The following is a 14277-nucleotide window of genomic DNA, read 5'->3' as shown; positions in this document are numbered from 1 at the left end:
GGTTAGTTATAGGTTGCCCAAGAACTGGACCTTCAAGCAGTATGATACCATGGCGATCTCAGGAGCCTGTAAGGCCGTAGTCTAGACTCGTGATGTGCCCACCTGGTAGTATGTACACATTATTCAGCAACAAATCAGCATCACAATTCACAAATCATGTAAATCTGGCTGCAGGCACGGACTAACAATGAAAGATCCCAACAGACAGAAAAAAGGCAAGACACATGAACAGCTCCGACTGCACCTGCTTTCCCATAATCTCAGCTAGGACTAACATATACGTGCATGCTGGAAAAATTTAGGATACCATCATCAAATGGACAAGGGCACGAATTAAAACAATCCTCCTGCATTCAAATTATTGATGTTCTTCGTGGAAAGAGTGCCTAGGAGTCTCGAATACATAGATAGATCACGACAAGAGTTTACCGACTAACAATAGTCTTTGAAGATTCGACACAGCACGCAAATGAACTGCCGTGCTGAGTTGCAAATGGTCTAGCATAGAGTTCAACCGGATACTGATTCCTACGCGGAACCTACAGAAATACGAATTCGTGACGTCGGTGCAGGGCACCGAAGATAGGTAACGGACGGGGAGTTCTCCAGACGTGTACGGACGCAGGAGACAGGTACGAAGATGGGATGATTGAAGTTCCGGAGACTTGTGCTGTTGAGAGCAAAAGTGCTGCCATGTGCTGTAGAGAATCCTCGCTGGACCCTGTAATGTAGCCCGGGTCAATATGTCAGTAGTGGACAGAGATCAACATACAAACAGGTGATCACTTTGAGTGGTCTCTAATCAAAATAATGCAGTTCGAAGAAAATCATTCAGATGGTTCTCATAGGAGAGGCACGGAGTGAATAAATAATAGAGCAACCAATATTTAAAAACAATAGTCAACTGCATGACAAGATTGTGTCAACCAAACCACTCAACATTTTACTTGGGGGACTGTAAATAAATGTGATCTAATTATCTCAAGACATAGTAGGAATAGTACCCACACAGATGCCAAAATGATTCTAAATGTTATGCACCAAAGTGGACTGCTCAAAAAGGGATATCGGTTACAGCCCACTTTTCATAGCATGTGCACTATGTCACTAGTTAAGTCTCAAAGCATTAAATGTATGAAGAGATTTAGTAGTTTGTTTATCACAATCATACCCCATTCCTGGATACTTTGCTTTACTAGCAACCAAAATTTCTGTCTTGGCATATTTTGGGAAACCTAACAAAAATGTAGATACAACACTTCGCATAATGGTCGATGGCTTTATCTGTTTTCTAAGAGATCGTTTGGCAGCCACAAATTTGTGCCAGAAAATCGTGGAATTCAATCTCTGCCATAACCAACGTGTTTGGCTGGCATAGAATTGAAACCGCTACTTCAATCGAAAATTCCCTGAATTGGTACTATATGTTAATTTAATTCTCGTCCCTAAGCATGTAATTATACTGGAAATCATTTCATCTCATAAAAAATGTGGCAGCCAAACATGATTTTTCAGCTTGGAATTTCATTTCATTGATCAATGAAATGATGACATCAGTGTCATTTAAGTTCATTTCTGCCAAACAAGCTCTAACGGATTTTTTATAGGGTCTACTGTCCACGATAATGAGGAAGCCACCGTGCAGTGATATACACTTCAATCAGGAATTTCATTATAGGTTAAATATCATGAGTTCACACATTTAGTAATTCTTCTTGTAGTTTTCATGCTCTATTAGTTACATGCGCAAAAGGTGGGTTTCAGACCAAAATGTTCAACTAGACAATTTTTGTGATGGCCTTGAAAAAAATAGCATACATATGTTAACAGAATAATTTAAGAAAAAATAACAGAAACTAATAAAATCCAAAAAATAGAAGCACGGCAATTAAACAGCAGAGCAAAATTAATTACCAGAAACAGCACCATGGTTTTGCACTTAGGAAAGATAACGTGGATCATTTCCTTGCTTCCCCAACTTATGCACATCCTCTGGTGAAAGTATCTTGATGTACCATACACTATTCACAAATGACCTGCACCAATGGACGAAGCTCAGTTTCAAGATGACTGATATTGGCATATACATTCATACACGGGTAGACTTAGACCATCACAAGTTACATCAAGGAAATATAAAATAAAATATCAGAAGTAGTGGAATTGATTTTTCAACACATAAAGACATAGAGAAGATGTGGTTCAGAATAAAGCACACATGGTGTTCTACAATGAGCATTCTCAAAATAACACACACACAATTTTAAGAAAAGAAATAATCAAATACCAGAACTAGTGGAATCTGATTATTTTAAGTATAAAGACAGAGAAGATGTTCAGAATAAAGCACACACAGAATTATGCACTTAGCACTCTGAAAATAGAACACACTTCAGAATATATCAATCTGGCACTGAACAATCTGCATAATCATGGTTGCTAGAAAATGCAGAAAACAAATCCATTTAACCTAGTGTGTGACCTGATAAGCTATGAACTGAAGTTGCCATAAAACCAAGGTCAGCAACACCAACCAGTCAATTAATTAGTTAATCACAAACTTGTGTCACTACGCCATATTTTATGTGGTCAACACCTCAAATATAGATAGTTAAAAAAGTAATGCATTAGCTAATGACATTACAACACCTGACGTGGGTTTGAAAATTATGATGTGTCTAGCAACTTTCCATATACATATAACCTAGAACCAGGTCTGGTAAAAATTCAAAATACTATATAAAGTAGCACCAAATGTGTATAGCAATAGTAGATCATATCTTAAGAAACATTGTGGCAACCAAATATTGTCACACCACCTAAACTATGCGACATAAAATCTACTCCGAAGTTAGACAAATCTGCCACATCCTTTTCAGGATGGAGGGAGTAACACAAACAAGAAAATTATAAAACAGAACCTCATTTATAACACAAATATAAGTAACACTTCAACAAACTCATAAAGGAAGCAGAACTCAAGAGATGGTTTCTTACTCCCAAGGGTCGTCTCCAAGGAGAAGCACATCATTCTCCCTGTCGACGAATACAAGCTGCCAGCCTGATCTATCAGGGTCATCCAACTGACCCCTAATGCCGAACATTTGACCCAGTTCTTCTCGTAGCTCAGCATAATTAGAGAACCGGGTGATGTCCAACGACCTCCCCACTGATCCTGACTTATAAACCTGCACAACATTTCAGCAATAACGTAAGGAAGGATTTAAACTGGATGTAATGAAAAAGCAACATACGACACCTACCTTCACAAATGTTCTGCTTGATGGGTCATTCTCTCCTGTATTCTGAAATATACCAGAAGAGTCGTCCAAACAACCATACATTGGACTTTGCACATATGTCGATCCAGAAGGAATCGTCGACATGTTATTATCAGCAACATTTGAAGTCAGGTTAGGTACCATGTTGTACAGTAGGGAGGAATTTTCAGCTTGAGGACTAAAAAGGGACTGGTTTTGTGCATCAGAACCAATTTTGTTCTCAAGAGAACTATCTTTACTTGTGGGTGAGTTAATCAAACCCGAGCCCCCAAAAGACAGTGATTGTGAACCCATAAACTTTTGCTTCCAAGCCTGCTGCTGTTGCTGCTGCTGCTGCTGCTCACTAACTGCAGGCTGATTGAACCTAGACAAGTCCACAGCTTTCGAATTTCCCTGAAGAAAGTTCGATTCCAGCATGTTATCACTGCTGCTAGAAGTGGTGAAGCTTGGCGAAGTCACATTAGGATCAGAGAAGCCAAATTTTTCACGCAGATGACTTGGTAATGATGTTGGACTTGGGAGAGACGCAATAGTAGGAATTTGATATGTCTGATCTGATTGAATCTTCTGCTTCTGATCAATGTGGGACTGCTGCATTTGCTGTAGTTGTTGAAGTTGATGCTGGATAGCACTTGAGTTCAGCATTGCCTGAATATTTTGGTTCTCAGCACTAACTGTCTGCTGTTGGCTTGCTTGCTGCAAGATTTGTTGCTGCAACAGCGGGTTGAGGTTGCAGTGTTCTTGAGGCGACTGCATAGGCTGCTGAAGGTTTAGGTATTGCTGTTTCAGATAACCACCAGACTGGGAGGCGACAGCAGCAGCAGCTACTGCTGCTTGGTACTGATCATGGTCAGTACTCAGCAGAGAAGGATGGAGCCGCTGCTGTCCCCAGGAGCCAATACCAGGTGACTGAAAGTTCAAAGACTGATAACCTCCATCACCAGCAACTCCTCTCAGCCACATCAAAGCATTGCTGTCATCTTAAGTGCAATACAAAAATTAATAAAGGAACATATATGTGAATAAGAGAGACTAGAAAAAAGATTAAGGAGATTAGTGTGACATTTCCAATACAAGAAAATGCACAAAAAATACTAAAATGTGTATCAATCTGTATAGCATGATATGGGGACTCTCGGTGAATATAGTTCATCCAACCTGGTGCCTAAATACAAACTTAATCTTATGTCATAATCTTTATTTGCACTACTACACAGCAGAGGGGAATAAAAACGTATTAAGAACAATGACAAAATTGTACCATGAAGGCCGGCAACTCCAGAATACCAAGGATGCTTAACCCTCAGTGGGAACAGTGATGGATACATAGGAAAGGTTGTCAACGGTTCAATTTCCCATAAAGAAACTCTAGGTGGTCTTTCCCCTGCAGTTGATTCATCCCAACCAACCTGCAATTATAATATCAAAGACACTGGTTAGTGAATCCCAAAAATACGGAACTTCCAATTATTCTTATAAGATGAAGAGATTCGAAAAGGAGGTAAGCAACTCTTTACATAAACCATTATGAAATAGAAAGAATTATTACATCAACTTATTTTTGTTTTTGAGCTAATAATATCATAATTACCATAACATCTGAAGATGTAATACGGATGATAATTACTGTGGTGAAAAACTGAATGGCAAAAGAAAATGAAATTAAGAGAGACCAAAGGAAATATCATCAAAGGCGCCAGAAAAAAAAATGCAAACATAAAATGCACCTTGCAACAAAATAAAACAGATAAATGAGGGAATCAACTAGACAGCATTCCAGAACAAAATCATGAAGTGAAAAAAGTTACCTTAACCGATCTCCAGTAGGAACTAGCCCAACGCACTGGATCAGCATCACTTACTTCTGTTATTGTGCCCATGTACCTGCATTTCATTTAATATCTGGTCACAGCTTGAATCAGAAAATTACAGTATAATTATCACACCCATGACTCCATATGGAAGCATATAAAAAATGAGAATTGTAACTTCATTAATTGGCATTACAACCTGCAAACATTTTTTGGTGCTAGCCAACCAAGAAACACCAAGCATAAATAGCACGTAAGTATGATCTTTCTACGAAAAGATATTTTAGATTTTAACCAAGATTGGATTTTGTGATTTTGTTACTTCACCTGCGGACACTAGACTCCTCAGTCTCAAAGAGCATCCTGAACCGCATACCAACCGATATCCGTGTGTGGAAAACAGCCTTGATATACTTTGAAAGTGGTATGACGAATTCTGATGGACATGCCCTACAAACATTCACTTCTGTAAAAGTTGAACGGAGAGAGCACCTATAACAATGCAGTATGTTAATGAAACGATCCAAATTACCTGGGATTGTAGAAAATTGTGAAGCGGCTGTTTGTGGAAGCAGCATGAGCTGCGGCTGCAAGGAGCCCAATGTGCATGCTGTCACTCGAAAGAACAGAGGAAGGCATCACAGTCTGTGTCCGGCTGGCACGCCTGATTCCCAGCCAAAGCTGGTTTTTCTCATTCCTAAACCATAAAATGAAGAGTAAGTCCTACTTGCGTACTCAAAAGTGTGATTTTTCAAAACAACATGAATAAACAGTGAAGCACACCATATGAAAAGCACCGAGTCTCCAGCAACAAGTCTCTTAGCGCTGACAAACACACTCCAGCCAGTAGTTAACAGGTGTCTTTTGGGTTGGCCTGTGCAAAATAAGCAGATTAGTACAAAGGGTAGCATCATATAATCTTAAAAGCAACTTGGCACTGTCATCGGAAAAATGTTTGGTTTAAGCCAACTTTCCCAAGTCATGGTCATACAAAATGAAGTGCATTTTAGATACGAAAATGGAGTATATTGTAACTGAAGAATCCACGACGAATAATATAGGAAATATGAGCATAGGACATAAGAACAGAACCTACATCCTACATTTGTACTGGCAAGAGTGCAGTACAGAGAGTAGAGTGCCCATGTGCAATTTTGTTAGTACCAGACTGACTCATGAATATTTCAGATACATCTGTGACTTGTATTTAATCCGGTACCGCACTCTCCCTGAAGCAAGTATTAAAATCCAAAAGGGTTGAAAGGTGTACTATCCAAATTATATCAGTTTCCGGGAATCTGTTTTTTGCCAGCCCATAAAAGAAAATTAAAATACTGAGTGTGATTTGATAAGAGAGATGCTTAAATCGCATTGTGCACAAAGAGCCGATGTTTCCGTGGGCACACGCACACATGGAGAAGGAGATGATTTGATAATCAGTGGGAAGAAAAGTCAACTGTTTCAGTAATTAAGAAACTTCATTTAAGACCAGCACAGAAGAAGACTTCATCACGGTGAGTAGTAGTACTAGGAGGAAGAAAGCCCTGGTGTAGAATTTACTGGGACAAACTTGCCTCGGAATATGTGCCTGAACTTCCACTCGTTATCATGGATGTCCCTCGCAATTAGCTCCTGAGCAGGAGGCTGCTGCGTGAAATCCTACAAACCACACTATACCACCTGTTATTGGCAACAGCAGACCGAAAAGGCAGGGTGCGAAAGGGAAAGGGGCACCCGCCCGGAAGTAACACACTCATCACACCAGAGGAGGGAAGACGCGCTCGGCGGCACGGCGCGGCACGGAGAAGCCGCCGTGCGTGCTGGTGTCGCTGGCGGTGAGCGTCTTGCAGAAGTAGTTGGTGGGCTGCTTGCTCATGATCCCCATCTCCGCGGGGAGGTAGGCGTCGTTCTGCTCTTGCTGCAGTCACACAGATCAACCGAACAGAAACCATCACCACTCTACACATCCAACGAACGCAAGGCTGGGTGCTGCGAATCATGAATCCTTGCGTTGCGCAACTTACCGGGTTCAGCGGCTGCAGCGTCATCTGCGCGTACACTTCGTCGGTCTCCACATCAGCCTGCAACAGAAATGGTCACCGCAAACTCAGCAGGCATCGAAATAGACCAAGGAGGGATGGCCTGAAAGCCGCATCTGAGAAATCGGTGCAGGAAAGGATGACGCGCGTACATGCATGGTGACGTCGTGGAGCTGGCAGATGAGCTGCGGCGGCAGGTTGGGGTAGTTTGGGATGTGCCCCTCCACCTCCTTGTTGGTCGACGCCGCCACCTTGAGGAGCACACAGACGCGAGCGCGCGCGCGCATTAGATATAGAAAACACAAGAGAGCACATAACCACGCGGGCAATACAGCGACCACCTTGCGCGCACGCGCGCAAGGGCTTAAGAAGAGACTAACGCCAGCGAGGGCGGGCTTGGATGCTGACCTGCTCGCTGTGTCCCTGCGGGAAGTAGACTACTCGCGTGCCGAGGGTGGGGAGGCAGACGAGCGGTCCGGCGCAGGCGTGCCACAGCTCCGAGTTGAGGTTCTTCTTCTCTGCAGCCACACAAAATCAGGTTGAGCAAACGGAGGAAGAAAGGCCCGCCGCCGCCTTCAGGAGCCAGCAAGCAAAGCGGGCAACCAAATAGAAGGAACGAACGAAGTAGGCACGCACCTTCCTCCGGCGGCGCAGCGGGCGGCGGCGGCGGCGGCTGGGCGCCGATGCTGGCCCCCGAGGAGGAGCTCATCTCGCCCCGCCTCCAAAACCAACGCGAAAACCTAGCAATCCGTCACCACAAATCCTCCCGTCGGCACCCCCATCCCAGCCCGAATCAGACCCGCCGCATTCTGCAGCAAGCCACCGCGTCAGACCCTCCAAAATAAAACAAAATAAAAGGCAGCAACCATCGTATAGGGATGCGCGCCCGGCGGCGGCGGCGGCGTACCTCAGCCGAGCTCGGAGATCGCCATGGGTGGGGGTGGGGTTGGGTGGGAGAGAGAGAGAGGAAGCGAGAGGGGGTAGGAATGATTAGGTCTGGGGCATTTAAGCGAGCGAAGTGGGAGTGCGCGTGTGGGCTGGGGCAGCTCGCTCTCCTCCACAGTGCAGCTGAGGGTGGCCGCTGCCTGCGTCGACGGAGTTTTGAATAAAGCGGAGTAGGGGAGGAGAGGAGAGAGGAAAGTTGGAAAGCGGGTTATCGGAAAAGCCGTATTTTATGGGCTCATGTAAGCCGCTGTCGGCCCGCCACCGTAACAGCGCCCGTAATGGGAAGGGATAGCCTGACCACTGCCTCACTGCACTGGTGCTGTGGCATGGTATCTCTGCGCCATGGGTCCCGCCAGTCTGCGTAACTGGCAGTCAGTCAGGCCACACATCACACGGAGTATACGTATAGCTCCGACGTACGTGCTTGGCCTGTCTCGCCTCGTTGCCAGATTCCGCGTCCCGTTTTTCAAAAATCTCATCTCATTCCTTGTTGTTCGAGTACGTCGCTATAGCACCCGTGCCCGTGCGCTGGATCCTGCCTGCCTAGGTGAGTGTCTGAGTGAGCTCGACTGTGTGCGGGAAGGAATAGGTTCCGTCGAGATGAGCGACCGGATTCCTCGTGTACGTGACGACTGCTGCCTGGTGGTCGAGATGAGATGAGGTATCATGCGATGCTTTCTACGAACACTGTACACAGACGTACCTCCAGCTAGTTGCCCCTGCACGACTCGTCGTCGCAGCTCAAAAAGCTGGAAAGCGCAGCCTCATCGTGTCAACAGTCTACTACGACAAACTTTGTGTTCGGCTTCGGTGATTGAGAGACGAGGACAGCGCAGCGAGACACCCCTAGCGCTATACATTTGTAAAAGAACTGCCATTTTGTTAATTGAGAAAAAAAAAAGTTGACCCGTTTACTAGCGAAAATAGGCTAAATCAAGTACAAAGACTCTCGTCAACCCTGCCTATGCAGAAAAGTTGCACACACAACACTGAAGCGGCGATGATCGCCGAGGTTGCACACCAATGCCATCGTCATCACTCGACGGGCCGAAGCGAACATACACCTCACACAACACTAAGGGCATCTCCAGCGGGCGACGCAAACGGACGAACGTTTGCGTCTGCGCGGACAAAAAACGCGCTCCAGCGGCTAGACGCAAAACATCCGCAGCGTCCGTCCTGACGCAAACTTGAACCAAATAAGCGCCAGGAATGCGTCGTCCGCGCGTCCGTTTAGTCTGCATGCAGCCCTCTCTCTCCTCCTTTAATCACGCATGCGGTCATTCCTAGCCACACAAACACAATTTTTCCCTCTCTCTCCTCTCTAATCACGCATGCGGTCAAATAAATGCGTCTCTACCGCTGGGGAAGGGGCAGACGCATGCGGTCATGCGGACGTTTTTTGTGTCCGTGCCCGACGCAAACGGACATAAATATGCGTCGGCCCGCTGGAGATGCCCTAATGCCATGAACACAAAATCGCAAAGCACGACCACCACATGCCTCACGCTGATAGGCCCTAACACACAGCGTCGGGCACCGTCAAGTGAGCCACCAACGGCAGGGGAGCCGTCGAGCCACACCAGAGGGTCCAAGAGGAGGAGGAGGGGCCGCCACCCCGCCACGCCTTGATGAGAGGAGCCATAGATGCACCAAACTTGGCGTCGCCGCTCCGGGGCAAAGTGGCGGAGCTACTCCACTAGAGACGCAAATACACTAGTATAGATATACCTAGAACTAAAATATATCTATATTAGAGCATCTCCAGTCGCGTCCCCCAAACCGTCCCCCAAAGCGCGCCGGATTGAGCGTTTGGGGGACGTGTTTTGTTCGTGCTGCGTTTGGGGACGTCGCTCCCCAGCCGCGTCCCCCAAACGCCGCCCCCAAACATTTAAAATAATTTTTTTAACACATAAACCATTTATATCAAATGTAGCATATGAAAAAAATGTTTTCGAGGATTGTTTTCAAATTAAATTACAACAAACAATAAAACAAGTAATCAAATATAATAAAAAGGGCTAGATGATACATCAAGGTGCCACGGTATTTCCTTTGATCCTCCACAAATGCTCAACGAGATCAGCTTGAAGTTGCTCATGCACATTGCTGTCACGGATCTCTGCGTGCATGACCACAAAATCGACAGAAATCTGCAGGCACCTCATGATGAACCTCCGCGAGAGGTCCTTGACACTCATAGGGACCAACATGTGACCTAACATGATTCTTGCGGTCATCCTCGATGATCATGTTGTGCATGATCACACAAGCCTCGCATCACCTCCCACATTTGGTCGTGAGACCAGCCTTAGAGCAGGTACCGGACAATGGAAAATTGTGCTTGAAGCACACCAAATGCCCGCTCGACATCCTTCCCGCAAGCCTCCCGTCGTGTAGCAAAGTGAGAATTCTTCGGACTCGATGGATTCGAGATTGTTTTGACAAAAGTGGCCCATTTTGGATATATACCATCGGCTAGATAATAGCCTTTGGTATATTGGTGGCCATTGATCTCATAGTTGCATGGTGGAGCATGCCCTTCCACTAGTCCGTCGAACACCGGAGACCGCCGCAACACGTTGATGTCATTGTGTGATCCCGCCATGCCAAAGAAAGATTGCCAAATCCACAGGTCATAATCGCCACGCACTTCAAGCACCACACCGCAATATCCATGACGCCCTTTGTATATACCTTGCCAAGCAAACGGGCAGTTCTTCCATGCCCGGTGCATGCAATCGATGCTTCCAAGCATTCCAGAAATCCTCTCGGCGGCATTTTGTGCCATGATCCTTGCGCCTCTTCCTCGCTTGGCCCTCTCAAGTAGTATTTGCCAAACTTTCCCACCACAGCTCGGCAAAACTTGTACATGCACTCAATGGCAGTAGACTCACTCATGCGAAGGTAGTCGTCCGTGTATCGGCGGGTGCTCCGTATGCAAGCATCCTCATGGCGGCGGTGCACTTCCGAATGGATGAGAACCCGAGAACGCCTACGGCTGTCGAGCTTGAGCTTGAAGTAGGGGTCGAACTCTCGAACGCCGTGGAGGATATTCATGAACGAGGCCCTTGCTCATCCCGTACCGGCGCCGAAAATTGTCGGCATGTGTTGCCCCGTCTGGCGAAGTAGTCGTTGTGCAGCATGGCATGCCCCTCCATCCTCTCGCCGGGCTTCGACTTCCTTCTTCCCGGCCTTGATCCTCGCGCGGCGCGGCCTCTTCCTCTTCTCCGCCTCGGCGTCAAGCATGTCCCGGAGGGAGGCGATGATCGGCAAATGCTCCCGCAGGTCGTCGTCGAACGCTTGCTCGTCCTCCGGCGCAGCAGGGCAACCATCTCATCGTCGCCGTCCATGGCTAAAGCAAAATCAATGGTTAAAATTGCGCCGAGGCGGACGACGCAACAAACGAGCGACCAATCGCGCCTACCCGGCAAGTCATCGAGCACCTTCGTGCGCGGGAGGTGGGGCGGATTTGACGCGCGCGTTCGGGAGGCGCCGGGCGACGCGGCGGCGGCGGCACGACCGGCGGGAGCCCCGGCCGCGACAACGGTGCCGACTCGCAGCGACGGATCGACGCCCAAACGGCCGGGAAATCCGCGCGGCGGCGGTGGGGTGGGAGGCGCGGGAAGGAAGGAGCGACGAGAAAAGAGGCGCGAACCAACGGTTTATGCAAATAGTCGCCGACATGTGGGAGCCCGCTCGCTTTTCGTGTCCCGGCGTCCCGCGTGCGTCCCCCGTGGGATGGGGACGGGCTCGGGCGCCGGACACCGTATCGGGCGCGCCGGACAAAAAAGGGCTTTGGGGGACGCGGCTGGAACGCTTTTTTTGTCCGGCGCGCCTCAAATCGCTTTGGGGACGGTTTGGGGGACGCGACTGGAGATGCTCTTAGAGGAAATTAATATGGATCGGAGGGAGCCGGCAGATTTCTTGGAAACAAGACAACCTCCTCAATCCAGCGGAATCTCCACGGAATCTGGAGCCTAATCTCCTTCCTCGTACGTGATCGATCCATCCATCCTTGTTCATCATTAACTCGTGTCACCTGCCGCAACCACACCCTTGCCCGAAACCGGCCGCCGGTCCGAGCGCTCGGCAACGGCCGTTCCCTCCCTAATCCAGGCCCTGATTAATTAATCAGCTCGTACGTGACAGCACGGCGCATTGTTAAAAAATAAATAAATTTAAAAAGAGTTTGAGAGCATGGGGTAGGTTTGTACGGACCCGCGATCTCGTCACGTCTACTCAGTGCGCGACATGCCGGTCGTACCGTGACGTGACCAGTCCAGTCCGCCACCAGCATGCATGGCCGCGCACGAGAGAATTTTTTTTAAAAAAAATATCTCGCACGCACGCCGGCGTACCTACGTCCTCTCCTGGTTTTGTCGACTGGGCAAAGCAAAGGAAAAGAGGGAGGAGAGACGTTCCGACTCGCACGTCGTACCTTGACACGACGTGCCAGAGGGCGAGGAGCAGCTATATTCTTCACCGCCGCGTCTCTACTTTCACCTTTTAACTGAAATCCCCGTTGCCAAAACTACCGCTGTCGACCGTGTGCCCGAGCAAGCTAAACAGATCGAGGTTACTTGTGCAGTGGTGCCACCGGCCACAGCACGTCGTAGCATGCTTCCGTGATGCGAGTACGTACGACTACTTATACAGATACCACATACAGTAATGTACCTTGAAATGTGTATTAATTATATGGAAGAAAAGTCGAGAAGGCCACACCCAAGAGAGTACATTGCCAAGCCACAAACTACATACCGTATACCGCAAGTGCTCCTTGTCGTCCATATGGCAGAGCCACTGGCCAAGGATCGTGAAGTCTGGTGAAATCTCGGCCTTGCAATGCCCATTGCTAACTTCTCATCCGAAATGTCGTCTCGGTGGAGCATGGCCCTTCGACAAAGTAGACGGCACTCGTTGACCAGAGCGGCTCCGGACCGCCAACCCGGGGATGACCGCTTGTGTGCATATGGACTGGCGTTTGCAAGATCACGGTATATTTCCTCATGTCGTCCAAGGCAACCCGGACCAATGTATATCTCCTCATGTGGCTAGAGGAGCCGGTGAGAAGAAGGCATGTTCGAGACAAATTCGGGGAAGACGCCCACTAAGATGCGTCTGCCACGCCATACATTGCACCTTGGAATCCCAAGCCCTCTAGTTGTTGGATCGACCTCTCCGTAACGGCATAATGATGTCTAGAAAAAGATAGCAACACGGTGGAGCCATCGCTTGGTCTGGCGGGCCAAACCAAGGGTTTCCCAGAATCCGAGAAGAGTGAATGCATGGTGTAGGCCATGACTCTAGGGAGGAAACGACGCTCCGAGCGTCGTCATGGTGAGCTTCGTCCACTGCTGAGCGGGGATTTCACCCCAGCCATACAACGCAAATCCAATGCTACCGGAGCTGGAATGGAGATGGTGGACGAGGATGAAAGTCATTGGCTTTATCCACCAACGTTGAGAGGAGAGGAACACTGCCATAAGAGAAGGGTGTTTCCTACCACCGACATCACCACCGCCAACGCCGACGGCACCATCTCAGTGCCACGTAGCCACGCCAGCCTACCTCCATCAACTTGGCCGTGCAGACACCCCAAAGGAACACTAGTAGGAAAAGCCTCATCAGTTGCGCACGAAAATTTGATTCTGTGGCGCACGGGTGGTGCGCCACAGAAACGTCGCCACAAAAATAAGCTTTTTGTGGCGCACCTGGTCGTGCGCCACAGAAATAAGGTTTCTGTGGCGCACCGGACCAAGTGCGCCACGTAAATAAGTAGTTCCGTGGAGCATGTGATGTAGCTGCGCCTACGAAATAGGTGCGCCACGTAATTATTTTTTGGTGCGCCACGTAACTATCTACAGTATACTCGATTTTGTGCTCCCCGGTGTATTATACAGGTTTTATACTCGGTTTTATACACCGTATACAGGTTATATACTCGATATAATATAGACAGATATAATATGGACATATATAATCATCACATCATCATCACATTACTTAGAGCCCGATCGAGTTATACATATAGCTCCATACAACTCATAATCCATGCAAATTAAGAAAGTTCTCATCATCTCTAGATACAAAAGAAGTGACACCGGCCGCCGCCTACACTAGGATGAAATAGAGTACCGCCGCGACGATGGTGAGCAAGAGCGAGAGCACAAGGAAGGTCTTCATCTTGCTCTTGTT

General features: G+C 47.6%; 1 protein-coding gene across 1 annotated transcript; it reads right to left on the bottom strand.

The window, feature by feature from the left end:
• Nucleotides 1–333: 333 nt before the first annotated feature.
• On the bottom strand, nucleotides 334–8081 carry LOC124675768 (auxin response factor 12). The gene is made up of 16 exons (XM_047211841.1): nucleotides 8039–8081; nucleotides 7768–7940; nucleotides 7540–7649; nucleotides 7284–7382; nucleotides 7117–7173; nucleotides 6855–7010; nucleotides 6667–6751; nucleotides 5876–5966; nucleotides 5625–5789; nucleotides 5420–5542; nucleotides 5090–5165; nucleotides 4543–4690; nucleotides 3264–4261; nucleotides 2998–3188; nucleotides 1915–2036; nucleotides 334–721 (listed from the first exon to the last, which is right to left on the bottom strand). The coding sequence occupies exons 2-15, from the start codon at nucleotides 7838–7840 to the stop codon at nucleotides 1940–1942; spliced, it is 2469 nt and encodes an 822-aa protein (XP_047067797.1). The 5' UTR covers nucleotides 7841–7940; nucleotides 8039–8081; the 3' UTR covers nucleotides 334–721; nucleotides 1915–1939.
• Nucleotides 8082–14277: the final 6196 nt, after the last annotated feature.

The sequence above is a fragment of the Lolium rigidum genome, chromosome 7 (assembly GCF_022539505.1).
Source record: "Lolium rigidum isolate FL_2022 chromosome 7, APGP_CSIRO_Lrig_0.1, whole genome shotgun sequence".
Classification (NCBI taxonomy): Eukaryota; Viridiplantae; Streptophyta; class Magnoliopsida; order Poales; family Poaceae; genus Lolium; species Lolium rigidum.
The sequence above is the reverse complement of the archived record's forward strand: the minus strand, read 5'-3'. Positions and strand labels throughout refer to the sequence as shown.

What these genes read in the sequence shown, in the direction of transcription:
- LOC124675768 (XM_047211841.1), bottom strand. Translation starts at nt 7,840, where the DNA reads ATGAGCTCCTCCTCGGGGGCCAGCATCGGCGCCCAGCCGCCGCCGCCG. An exon ending in CGCTGCGCCGCCGGAGGAAG is followed by an intron (nt 7,650 to 7,767) that starts GTGCGTGCCTAC and finishes GTGTGGCTGCAG; the next exon opens with AGAAGAAGAACCTCAACTCG. An exon ending in GAGGAGTCTAGTGTCCGCAG is followed by an intron (nt 5,166 to 5,419) that starts GTGAAGTAACAA and finishes AATGAAATGCAG; the next exon opens with GTACATGGGCACAATAACAG.